The sequence below is a fragment of the Scardinius erythrophthalmus genome (assembly GCF_964197995.2).
Source record: "Scardinius erythrophthalmus genome assembly, chromosome: 5".
NCBI lineage: Eukaryota > Metazoa > Chordata > Actinopteri > Cypriniformes > Leuciscidae > Scardinius > Scardinius erythrophthalmus.
Genome location: NC_138225.1, coordinates 1,579,594 through 1,594,338, shown reverse-complemented (window position 1 = coordinate 1,594,338; position 14,745 = coordinate 1,579,594). Strand labels below are relative to the sequence as shown.

The following is a 14,745-nucleotide window of genomic DNA, read 5'->3' as shown; positions in this document are numbered from 1 at the left end:
TCATTCATAAACCACTGATCTCCACGCTACACTGTAACAGTGACAATCAACACAGTCATTCATAAACCACTGATCTCCACGCTACACTGTAACAGTGACAATCAACACAGTCATTCATAAACCACTGATCTCCACGCTACACTGTAACAGTGACGATCAACACAGTCATTAACATAAACCACTGATCTCCACGCTACACTGTAACAGTGACGATCAACACAGTCATTCATAAACCACTGATCTCCACGCTACACTGTAACAGTGACGATCAACACAGTCATTAACATAAACCACTGATCTCCACGCTACACTGTAACAGTGACGATCAACACAGTCATTCATAAACCACTGATCTCCACGCTACACTGTAACAGTGACGATCAACACAGTCATTCATAAACCACTGATCTCCACGCTACACTGTAACAGTGACAATCAACACAGTCATTAACATAAACCACTGATCTCCACGCTACACTGTAACAGTGACAATCAACACAGTCATTCATAAACCACTGATCTCCACGCTACACTGTAACAGTGACAATCAACACAGTCATTCATAAACCACTGATCTCCACGCTACACTGTAACAGTGACAATCAACACAGTCATTCATAAACCACTGATCTCCACGCTACACTGTAACAGTGACAATCAACACAGTCATTAACATAAACCACTGATCTCCACGCTACACTGTAACAGTGACAATCAACACAGTCATTAACATAAACCACTGATCTCCACGCTACACTGTAACAGTGACAATCAACACAGTCATTCATAAACCACTGATCTCCACGCTACACTGTAACAGTGACAATCAACACAGTCATTAACATAAACCACTGATCTCCACGCTACACTGTAACCGTGACAATCAACACAGTCATTAACATAAACCACTGATCTCCACGCTACACTGTAACAGTGACAATCAACACAGTCATTAACATAAACCACTGATCTCCACGCTACACTGTAACAGTGACAATCAACACAGTCATTAACATAAACCACTGATCTCCACGCTACACTGTAACAGTGACAATCAACACAGTCATTCATAAACCACTGATCTCCACGCTACACTGTAACAGTGACGATCAACACAGTCATTAACATAAACCACTGATCTCCACGCTACACTGTAACAGTGACGATCAACACAGTCATTAACATAAACCACTGATCTCCACGCTACACTGTAACAGTGACGATCAACACAGTCATTCATAAACCACTGATCTCCACGCTACACTGTAACAGTGACGATCAACACAGTCATTCATAAACCACTGATCTCCACGCTACACTGTAACAGTGACAATCAACACAGTCATTCATAAACCACTGATCTCCACGCTACACTGTAACAGTGACAATCAACACAGTCATTAACATAAACCACTGATCTCCACGCTACACTGTAACAGTGACAATCAACACAGTCATTCATAAACCACTGATCTCCACGCTACACTGTAACAGTGACAATCAACACAGTCATTAACATAAACCACTGATCTCCACGCTACACTGTAACCGTGACAATCAACACAGTCATTAACATAAACCACTGATCTCCACGCTACACTGTAACAGTGACAATCAACACAGTCATTAACATAAACCACTGATCTCCACGCTACACTGTAACAGTGACAATCAACACAGTCATTAACATAAACCACTGATCTCCACGCTACACTGTAACAGTGACGATCAACACAGTCATTCATAAACCACTGATCTCCACGCTACACTGTAACAGTGACGATCAACACAGTCATTCATAAACCACTGATCTCCACGCTACACTGTAACAGTGACGATCAACACAGTCATTAACATAAACCACTGATCTCCACGCTACACTGTAACAGTGACGATCAACACAGTCATTCATAAACCACTGATCTCCACGCTACACTGTAACAGTGACGATCAACACAGTCATTCATAAACCACTGATCTCCACGCTACACTGTAACAGTGACGATCAACACAGTCATTAACATAAACCACTGATCTCCACGCTACACTGTAACAGTGACAATCAACACAGTCATTCATAAACCACTGATCTCCACGCTACACTGTAACAGTGACGATCAACACAGTCATTCATAAACCACTGATCTCCACGCTACACTGTAACAGTGACGATCAACACAGTCATTAACATAAACCACTGATCTCCACGCTACACTGTAACAGTGACGATCAACACAGTCATTAACATAAACCACTGATCTCCACGCTACACTGTAACAGTGACAATCAACACAGTCATTCATAAACCACTGATCTCCACGCTACACTGTAACAGTGACAATCAACACAGTCATTAACATAAACCACTGATCTCCACGCTACACTGTAACAGTGACAATCAACACAGTCATTCATAAACCACTGATCTCCACGCTACACTGTAACAGTGACGATCAACACAGTCATTCATAAACCACTGATCTCCACGCTACACTGTAACAGTGACGATCAACACAGTCATTAACATAAACCACTGATCTCCACGCTACACTGTAACAGTGACAATCAACACAGTCATTAACATAAACCACTGATCTCCACGCTACACTGTAACAGTGACGGCAGAGGAAGTGTTCCATTTGTAGCGAAGTTCATTGTTCTGGTAACACTTTACAATAGAGCTGGTAAGTCCCGCCCCTTCCGCTAATCCCACTGGACCTCTAGGTTGAAAAATCGTCAATGCAAGTGAATGGGAGAAAATAATTATTTTCTGGTCCCGTTTGAATTGTGCCATGAATGTGAACATATGTTGTCTGTGAATTTTTTATATAACTTTTCGTGTAAAGAATGATACAATTTAGCGGGTAGAAGTTTGATACGGTTAGACTTTGTGTGAGAGCACTTTGTGGACTACAACTCTCGACGCGTTTGAAACGTCAACACCACTCGCACACGCACACTAGCTCACGGATCCCGCTAAACATGGCTGTGTCTTTGGTGCACTTCACCGCCTTCTTTCAGGGAGAGGACAAAATCGTTGAGGTTGGCGAAAACCACGGGTAAGTCAACTTTATGGGGTGACGTCACATAGGCGATATGTAGTCTTTCTCGTTATGTCTTTTCCACAACTGCTAGCCGAAGAATCATACCATATACTGTCAAACTCGTAACATGAAAAGTTATATAAAAAATTCACAGACAACATATGTTCAATTCATGGCACAATTCAAACGGGACCAGAAAATAATTATTTTCTCCCATTCACTTGCATTGACGATTTTTCAACCTAGAGGTCCAGCGGGGTTTTACAGATGGGCGGGACTTACCAGCTCTATAAGGTTCATTAGTTCACATGAACTAAGAATGAACAACACTTCTACAGCATTTATTAATCTTAGTTAATATTAATTTCAACATTTACTAATACGTTATTAAAATCTTGTTAATATTAGTTAATGCACTGTGAACTAACATGAAATAATTACATAAATAAATAATTTGATTAATATGAAAATAAATAATTAACAAAGAATAATAAATATAACAGTACAGCACTATAGTAAGGGGAAACGTTTATTTTTAATTATAAATTAATTATATAAATAATAACAAGGATTAAAATGAATAAGTATGTTTTATTCCTATTTAAATTCTAAATTGTTATATATATATATATATATATATATATATATATATTAGGGCTGTCAAAAGATTAATCGCATCCAAAATAAAAGTTTGTGTTTACATTATATATGTGTGTGTACTGTGTATAATTATTTTGTATATATAAATACACACACATGCATGTATATATTTAAAAAATATTTGCATACATATACTGTATATATTTATAGATAATTTATATTATATATAAATATAATTTTTTTATATATAAATTACACATTTTTCTTAAATATATACAAGCATGTGTGTGTATTTATATATACAAATTTAATTATACACAGTACACACACATATATTATTTAAACACAAACTTTTATTTTGGATGCGATTAATCGCGATTAATCTTTTGACAGCCCTAATATATATATATACAACTGATTTGTATATGATTTTTATTTTAAAAAATCCTAAAAATATTGTGTAAATATTATGTAAAGTGTCCTTTGGTTCTTGAAAGGCACTATATGAATAAAACATTATTTATTGATATTATTGTGAAAATCAATTTTTCTGGCTATTGACAGTATTCTGTTGTTTCCCTGTTTATTGCTGTGAAGCTGCTTTGAAACTATATATATTATACCGTATAAAGTTCTGTTTAACTGGACTAATATTTCAACAATTCAGACATATTTCAACAAATTTTGAGCCTGCCTTAATCCAATGTCTAGTGAACGTTATGCAAATTAGTGCATATTTAATTGCACTCATTTGCATATTTAAACAACCTTTCACAAATCGTGTATTACAGAACGATGTACCATGATTCATCTACAGGAGGAAGTATTGTGATTGCATTATATTAGATCATATTTGTAAATAATAGAAATATATTGACACCGTGCCAGAGAGATGCTGTAATTTGCTTTGAAATTGTAATTGCGTTTAATAAAATGAAATAGTGTTTTGGAGGATATTTTCAGATCTGTCAGGTGTTCACTGCAAAACATGCTTTTCTTACTTAGTATTTTTGTCTTGTTTCCAGTCCAAATATCTAAAAAATTCTTAAATCAAGATGCATTTACTAGATAAGTAAAATGACATTAAATGATTTTGTTTTAAGCAAAAACTCACTTAATTAAATTTTTTTTTTATCAGGAAACAAGATAGAATTTTTTAGGTCATTTTACTCATCTAGTAAATGCATCTTGATTTAAGATTTTTTTTTGATATTTGGACTGGAAACAAGACAAAAATACTGAGTGAGAAAACACCATGGTAAGTGTCAGAAGCGGGACTTTTATTTTGACAGCGCCGAGAACCTGACAGCATTTGAATAATTTTGTCCACCACTGTATATCACAGAAGAGGTTTTCCGTGAAGTTGAAAGTGTTTATCTCTCTTCAGAGGACAGTCCTGTGGAAGCCGATGAGAATCAGGAGGACCGGCCAGCGTCTGAAGAACGACCTCAGGCCGCCGGGAAAGTGGGAGCGAAGAAACAGAAGAAGCTGGAAGAGAAGCAAGCGCGGAAAGCTCAGAGAGAGGTCACAACATTCTGCATTCATGTTTATTTGTGGAATATTATCTAGGCTCATTTATGTATATTTGTGAAACACAATACATATTTGTTACTCCTCTGAGTTTTCGCTCAGATTGACCGTTGTATTATTCGCACATTGCTTTCTGTTTGTTTGTGAGTCGAGTTTTCCTTTGCAATGCAGATCGAGTTTGTTTGCAAAATGCTGGATTTATTTGTTTATGGCACAAAATTCACTCCATATGCTACATGTCATGTTTCAGACGTATCATACGTGTGTGTGTGTGTGTGTGTGTGTGTGTGTGTGTGTGTGTTTTAGGCCGAGCTGGAAGAGCGAGAGGAGAGGAAGAAGATGCAGGAACTCCGAGATCAAGAGAGACAGAAAGAAGAGGAGAAGGAGAAACTGCAAGAGCAAAAACAGGTCATTTTGACAAATAACCCTTTTCTGTTTGGCCACACTGCAAAACATGCTTTTCTTACTCAGTATTTTTGTCTTTTTCCAGTCCGAACAAAACATGCCCTAACCCTAACCCACTCTAACCCTAACCCTAACCCTAACTAACCCTAACCCTAACCTAACCCAAATAAATAAATCAAAATTAAGTGAGTCGTTGCTTAAAAAAATCAAAATGATCTGCCAATGTGGTCAGAAAAATAATGTTAATTGAAACAGAAACAATATAATTTTTTTTATGCTATTGGCTGATTATTTTTCTTGTTTTAAGCAACAACTCACGTAATTTTGATTTATTTCCCCAGAAAACAAGACATAATATCTTATGGCATTTTACTCATCTAGTAAATGCATCTTGATTTAAGAATTTGTAGATGTTTGGACTGGAAACAAGACAAAAATACAGAGTAAGAAAAGGACTTACTATAGTAAGTGTCAGAAGCGGGACTTTTATTTTGACAGCGCTGAGAACCCAGATAAGCAGATGCACCAATTCTCTGTCTTCATCAGTTTACTGTCTTTGTCTAACAATGGGAATTAAACACTTTAATACTTTGTCCATTTACTGTCGGCATGCAGTAAAAACACATTTTAAAGTCGGCATGAAACGGGATTTGTGCTAGTCGATTCTTCCCTATTGTGACGTATATCCGTTTCTGGAACAAGAACAAATGTAGGGCGGGATTGATTTTGTCCGTGGGGAATTGATCAAAAATGAATTCATTTTCAAATTATTTATTCTTTTTTTTTTAGGGATGCACGATATATCGGCCACCATATCGGTATCAGCCGATATCGGTTCATTTTTAATGTTATCGGCCTGATAAGAAAATTTGTCTGATATATTAGAGACGATTAATGATGTATTATGTCCTTCAGCTGAGACTCTTCAGATGTGCACTGTTCAACATGAGGGTTTACAATTAATTGAAACATTAAAATCACAAAAAATGAAAGTACAGTTCAGTGCAACATGTGCAGTGCAAGTCTGTCATATCGGCTACATAACATTATCATGAGAACATCATAATTGTGTGTTTGAGACGTGGATTTTAATGGTGAGACTTTTGTTTTTGTAACAAGGCTTGTAAAATTATATAAAAACTTGGATTTCGATTTATCAGCCGATATATCGGTTTTCAACTTTCAAATATAAAGAATTATCGGTTATCAGTATCGGCTGAAATTTTGATATCGGTGCATCCCTATTTATTTTAGTAAATATTACGTACAATACATATAAATTCCATTGCAGAAATGATGCATGTGTTATTTACTACCTTAAAATAGGGCTTTATTTTGGCCATCGCCGACCTAATCTAACCAAGATATTGGCATTGGGCATACTTTATATGTGTAATTAACTGTGAAACTCATGTGGAACACAGAAAAACAGTCAGCTTTCCTACTTAAATATCAGTGAATGTTTGTAAATGTCTCGTCCACAGGAGGATGAGTTGCGTCGTGCCAAAGAGGATCAGGAGCGGAGAGAAGAGGAGGAGTACCAGCGGATGAAGGAGGCGTTTGTGGTCGAGGATCAGGGAGAAGCAGAAGAGCTCGACGAAGAAGAGGTGCGTTCCTCAGAACATCTGCAGCGCTGTCCGTCCGGTGCTAAAGTCACTTAGTGTTTAGAGACGGGAGTGAGTGTGTTTGCAACAATGTATCCGTGCAAACCTGCAAAGGTTGTAAAAGTTCATTTTAGGGTCATTCCTGGTTCATTTATTAAAGGGGTCATGACATGGATTCACTTATAATTTTAATAGTTTTTTTGCACGAAAAACAAATATATATGTAGAAAAAATATTATTTTTAACCCTCATCCTGAGCGTCTGTCTGAAATTATCTCTTTTTAAGGTGCACCTTTAAAGTCCCCCTGTATATAATAATTTCATCCCTTTAAACTCATCTTTAATCACCAAAATGACATATTTAAACGTTTTTTCCTAGAAAAAATCTTCATGCCTTAAAATATCTTGACTGTAACTCGACACCCTCACCTCATTTAGTGTGCGCGGTTCTATGAATATGCAAATGAGCCCCGCCTCCACTCACTCCCTCAGCTCAGAGATCCACTGGTTGACGATCACACGTTGATCTGATTGGTTACAAGCTAGTTTGTGACGTCAGAAACACCAGCGATTTCAAAGCGTGTTTTTGAGACTGTCTTTGGTTCACTGCAGTTTTAAGGAGGAAATACTCAGCAATGGTGTCGACTTATGAATTTACACATGCTTTGTCTTAAAGCAGATTAATAACACCACATAGAGACATAAACAACATTAAACGCTGGATTTACACCACAGGGGGACTTTAAGGCTTGTCAGTAAATGCCACTGTTGTGATTGGCTAACGTCACTGCACAGGAAACAGTATCAACACTCACACACAATTGAAAACATTATCCATTTAAACCATAATTTACAGACAGCATTATGAAATCATTTACTCAGGGTTTGTGCTGTCAGATCCACTACAGTCGCTGCTTCATCGTTCAACAAAAGTTTCTTTGTGAACTCTCCATTGCAAAACAATCTGCAGTCAAATGCTCCGAACAAACATATAATCCTGTGACACGATCCGGGACGCCATTATAATAAACCATCCTCTGTTCCTGACGCTGGGATCTTCTGAAGTGTTTACAGAGACTCAGACCAACTGGATAAACGTTCTTTCACTCTTGCATTTGTCCCGTTGTCGACAGACTCAAGCGTGTGGAGTCCGTCAGAAACTGAACTTGATTTCTCGTGTCATGACCCCTTTAAGGCGAGACACTACAGGCGAAACTGAATGTAAAGCAAAATCTATCAGATTTTAAAGTTATTTTGTGTTTTTCAGTCTCGCAACCTTCTGCAAGAGTTCATCCAGTACGTCAAGGTAAAGTGTGTCCGTTATACATTCAGATGTGTGTTGAAATATGCCTTTTATGATAATGCACTATAAAGTATGATATGCTTTATTAATGAAAGCTATTTTATTATAATTGTCTTTTTATTTGGAACTTGAATGATGCGCTTAAAGCAAACGATCAGATGATTATGGAAAGCTTGTTTCCGCCACAGAATAAAACATTTTAAAAGATAATTGCAACTTTTTATCTCACAATTGCGAGTTTATATCTCACAATTCTGACTTTATATCTCGCAATTGCAGCTTTATATCACGCAATTCTGACTTTATATTTCACAATTCTGACTTTATATCTCGCAATTCTGACTTTATATCTGACTTTATATCTCGCAATTCTGACTTTATATCTCGCAATTCTGACTTTATATCTCGCAATTCTGACTTTATATCTCGCAATTCTGACTTTATATCTCGCAATTCTGACTTTATATCTCACAATTCTGACTTTATGGGCCCTATTTTAACGATCTGAAACGCAAGTGTCAAAGCGCAAAGCGCAAGTAACTTTGTGGGCGGGTCTTGGCGCTGTTGCTATTTTCCCGGCGGGATAAATGACTCATGCGCCAGGCGCAAATCTAAAAGGGGTTGGTCTGAAGTAGCTTCATTATTCATAGGTGTGGTTTGGGCGTAACGTGAAATAAACCAATCAGAGCGTCATCTCACATTCCCTTTAAGAGCAGGGAATGCTCTTAAAGGGAATGTTTCCCTTTTAGAGTTTGTTCTAAAGCGGATTCCTATTGTAACGGCGGATTTGCCAGGCGCGCGCCAGGATCGGTTCACATCCAAGGAGACCGACGTTCTCGTCAGGGACGTTGGGGATGGAGAAACACACCCAAATTAACTTCGGTTAAAAAGGCGTATGATATAGGCGTATAATTTGGGTAAATGTGTAAGCTAGATGTATGCTTTTATAATAAATTGTTTGTCTGTCTATCTATCTATCTATCTATCTATCGTAATAATGTATGATTTGCAAAAATGAAAACTGCTGCTTCTGTGTAGATGAGAGAATCGAAGTGTATGCGCGTTGTGCACACGCTACATTGATTATGGCCAAGCATGCGCCCTTAAAATAGCATATGAATAACATGCGCAACGCGCCACTGACTTTAAACTATTTTTTCCTGGTTAGTAGCGCAATTGTTTTCTAAACCTGCAAAATAGCATGAAGGAACGTTTGCGCTGGAACACGCCTCCTCTTTGCGCTGAACCGCCCCGGGGAGCGCAAGTGTATTTCTTAGTTAACCGACGTGCTTCTGTGGAGGGAAAAGTGCGCTTTGCGCGGGTGCAAAATAGGAATGATACATGCGTCGCTGTACAAAGTCAATTGCGCTGGGTGCAAGATAGGGCCCTATATCTCGCAATTCTGACTTTATATCTGACTTTATATCTCGCAATTCTGACTTTATATCTCGCAATTCTGACTTTATATCTGACTTTATATCTTGCAATTCTGACTTTATAACTCGCAATTCTGACTTTATATCTGACTTTATATCTCGCAATTCTGACTTTATATCTGACTTTATATCTCGCAATTCTGACTTTATATCTCGCAATTCTGACTTTATATCTTGCAATTCTGACTTTATAACTCGCAATTCTGACTTTATATCTCGCAATTCTGACTTTATAACTCGCAATTCTGACTTTATATCTGACTTTATATCTCGCAATTCTGACTTTATATCTGACTTTATATCTCGCAATTCTGACTTTATATCTCGCAATTCTGACTTTATATCTTGCAATTCTGACTTTATAACTCGCAATTCTGACTTTATATCTGACTTTATATCTCGCAATTCTGACTTTATATCTCGCAATTCTGACTTTATATCTCGCAATTCTGACTTTATATCTCGCAATTCTGACTTTATATCTCGCAATTCTGACTTTATATCTCGCAATTCTGACTTTATATCTGACTTTATATCTCGCAATTCTGACTTTATATCTTGCAATTCTGACTTTATATCTGACTTTATATCTCGCAATTCTGACTTTATATCTTGCAATTCTGACTTTATAACTCGCAATTCTGACTATATCTCGCAATTCTGACTTTATATCTCGCAATTCTGACTTTATATCTGACTTTATATCTCGCAATTCTGACTTTATAACTCGCAATTCTGACTATATCTCGCAATTCTGACTTTATATCTCGCAATTCTGACTTTATATCTGACTTTATATCTCGCAATTCTGACTTTATATCTCGCAATTCTGACTTTATATCTCGCAATTCTGACTTTATATCTCGCAATTCTGACTTTATATCTGACTTTATATCTCGCAATTCTGACTTTATATCTCGCAATTCTGACTTTATATCTTGCAATTCTGACTTTATATCTCGCAATTCTGACTTTATATCTCGCAATTCTGACTTTATCTCGCAATTCTGACTTTATATCTGACTTTATATCTCGCAATTCTGACTTTATATCTCGCAATTCTGACTTTATATCTTGCAATTCTGACTTTATAACTCGCAATTCTGACTTTATATCTCGCAATTCTGACTTTATATCTCGCAATTCTGACTTTATATCTGACTTTATATCTCGCAATTCTGACTTTATATCTCGCAATTCTGACTTTATATCTCGCAATTCTGACTTTATATCTGACTTTATATCTCGCAATTCTGACTTTATATCTCGCAATTCTGACTTTATATCTCGCAATTCTGACTTTATATCTCGCAATTCTGACTTTATATCTGACTTTATATCTCGCAATTCTGACTTTATATCTCGCAATTCTGACTTTATATCTCGCAATTCTGACTTTATATCTCGCAATTCTGACTTTATATCTGACTTTATATCTCGCAATTCTGACTTTATATCTGACTTTATATCTCGCAATTCTGACTTTATATCTCGCAATTCTGACTTTATATCTTGCAATTCTGACTTTATAACTCGCAATTCTGACTTTATATCTGACTTTATATCTCGCAATTCTGACTTTATATCTGACTTTATATCTCGCAATTCTGACTTTATATCTCGCAATTCTGACTTTATATCTTGCAATTCTGACTTTATAACTCGCAATTCTGACTTTATATCTCGCAATTCTGACTTTATGACTCGCAATTCTGACTTTATATCTGACTTTATATCTCGCAATTCTGACTTTATATCTGACTTTATATCTCGCAATTCTGACTTTATATCTCGCAATTCTGACTTTATATCTCGCAATTCTGACTTTATATCTGACTTTATATCTCGCAATTCTGACTTTATATCTCGCAATTCTGACTTTATATCTCGCAATTCTGACTTTATATCTCGCAATTCTGACTTTATATCTTGCAATTCTGACTTTATAACTCGCAATTCTGACTTTATAACTCGCAATTCTGACTTTATATCTGACTTTATATCTCGCAATTCTGACTTTATATCTTGCAATTCTGACTTTATATCTGACTTTATATCTCGCAATTCTGACTTTATATCTCGCAATTCTGACTTTATATCTTGCAATTCTGACTTTATATCTCGCAATTCTGACTTTATATCTCGCAATTCTGACTTTATATCTGACTTTATATCTCGCAATTCCGACTTTATATCTTGCAATTCTGACTTTATAACTCGCAATTCTGACTATATCTCGCAATTCTGACTTTATATCTCGCAATTCTGACTTTATATCTGACTTTATATCTCGCAATTCTGACTTTATATCTCGCAATTCTGACTTTATATCTCGCAATTCTGACTTTATATTTCGCAATTCTGACTTTATCTCGCAATTCTGACTTTATATCTGACTTTATATCTCGCAATTCTGACTTTATCTCGCAATTCTGACTTTATATCTTGCAATTCTGACTTTATAACTCGCAATTCTGACTTTATATCTGACTTTATATCTCGCAATTCTGACTTTATATCTCGCCATTCTGACTTTATATCTCGCAATTCTGACTTTATAACTCGCAATTCTGACTTTATATCTGACTTTATATCTCGCAATTCTGACTTTATATCTGACTTTATATCTCGCAATTCTGACTTTATATCTCGCAATTCTGACTTTATCTTGCAATTCTGACTTTATAACTCGCAATTCTGACTTTATATCTGACTTTATATCTCGCAATTCTGACTTTATATCTCGCAATTCTGACTTTATATCTCGCAATTCTGACTTTATATCTCGCAATTCTGACTTTATATCTCGCAATTCTGACTTTATATCTGACTTTATATCTCGCAATTCTGACTTTATATCTCGCAATTCTGACTTTATAACTCGCAATTCTGACTTTATATCTCGCAATTCTGACTTTATATCTCGCAATTCTGACTTTATATCTGACTTTATATCTCGCAATTCTGACTTTATATCTTGCAATTCTGACTTTATAACTCGCAATTCTGACTTTATATCTCGCAATTCTGACTTTATATCTCGCAATTCTGACTTTATATCTCGCAATTCTGACTTTATAACTCGCAATTCTGACTTTATAACTCGCAATTCTGACTTTATATCTCGCAATTCTGACTTTATATCTCGCAATTCTGACTTTATATCTGACTTTATATCTCGCAATTCTGACTTTATATCTTGCAATTCTGACTTTATAACTCGCAATTCTGACTTTATATCTGACTTTATATCTCGCAATTCTGACTTTATATCTGACTTTATATCTCGCAATTCTGACTTTATATCTCGCAATTCTGACTTTATATCTCGCAATTCTGACTTTATATCTGACTTTATATCTCGCAATTCTGACTTTATATCTCGCAATTCTGACTTTATATCTCGCAATTCTGACTTTATATCTCGCAATTCTGACTTTATATCTCGCAATTCTGACTTTATATCTGACTTTATATCTCGCAATTCTGACTTTATATCTCGCAATTCTGACTTTATATCTTGCAATTCTGACTTTATAACTCGCAATTCTGACTTTATATCTGACTTTATATCTCGCAATTCTGACTTTATATCTGACTTTATATCTCGCAATTCTGACTTTATATCTCGCAATTCTGACTTTATATCTTGCAATTCTGACTTTATAACTCGCAATTCTGACTTTATATCTCGCAATTCTGACTTTATAACTCGCAATTCTGACTTTATATCTGACTTTATATCTCGCAATTCTGACTATATCTCGCAATTCTGACTTTATATCTTGCAATTCTGACTTTATATCTGACTTTATATCTCGCAATTCTGACTTTATATCTCTCAATTCTGACTTTATATCTCGCAATTCTGACTTTATAACTCGCAATTCTGACTTTATATCTGACTTTATATCTCGCAATTCTGACTTTATATCTGACTTTATATCTCGCAATTCTGACTTTATATCTCGCAATTCTGACTTTATATCTGACTTTATATCTCGCAATTCTGACTTTATATCTCGCAATTCTGACTTTATATCTCGCAATTCTGACTTTATATCTTGCAATTCTGACTTTATAACTCGCAATTCTGACTTTATATCTGACTTTATATCTTGCAATTCTGACTTTATATCTGACTTTATATCTCGCAATTCTGACTTTATATCTTGCAATTCTGACTTTATATCTCGCAATTCTGACTTTATAACTCGCAATTCTGACTTTATATCTGACTTTATATCTCGCAATTCTGACTTTATATCTGACTTTATATCTCGCAATTCTGACTTTATATCTCGCAATTCTGACTTTATATCTGACTTTATATCTCGCAATTCTGACTTTATATCTCGCAATTCTGACTTTATATCTCGCAATTCTGACTTTATATCTTGCAATTCTGACTTTATAACTCGCAATTCTGACTTTATATCTGACTTTATATCTTGCAATTCTGACTTTATATCTGACTTTATATCTCGCAATTCTGACTTTATATCTTGCAATTCTGACTTTATATCTCGCAATTCTGACTTTATAACTCGCAATTCTGACTTTATATCTGACTTCATATCTCGCAATTCTGACTTTATATCTCGCAATTCTGACTTTATATCTTGCAATTCTGACTTTATAACTCGCAATTCTGACTTTATATCTGACTTTATATCTCGCAATTCTGACTTTATATTTCGCAATTCTGACTTTATATCTTGCAATTCTGACTTTATATCTGACTTTATATCTCGCAATTCTGACTTTATATCTTGCAATTCTGACTTTATATCTCGCAATTCTGACTTTATATCTCGCAATTC

The 14,745-nt window shown here is 35.7% G+C and overlaps 1 protein-coding gene across 2 annotated transcripts in view; it reads left to right on the top strand.

Moving 5' to 3' along the window:
* ddrgk1 (DDRGK domain containing 1) overlaps positions 1-14,745 on the top strand; it is a 28,919-nt gene that overhangs the window by 9,802 nt on the left and 4,372 nt on the right. For both annotated transcript variants that reach the window (XR_014030230.1, XM_081365875.1), the window contains exons 3-6: positions 5,032-5,168; positions 5,481-5,582; positions 7,064-7,186; positions 8,451-8,489. Coding sequence is in view for 1 of the 2 variants with exons in the window: in XM_081365875.1 (XP_081222001.1) it covers positions 5,032-5,168; positions 5,481-5,582; positions 7,064-7,186; positions 8,451-8,489 (401 nt within the window). In the remaining variant the exon portion in view is untranslated. The remainder of the gene's footprint in view (positions 1-5,031; positions 5,169-5,480; positions 5,583-7,063; positions 7,187-8,450; positions 8,490-14,745) is intronic.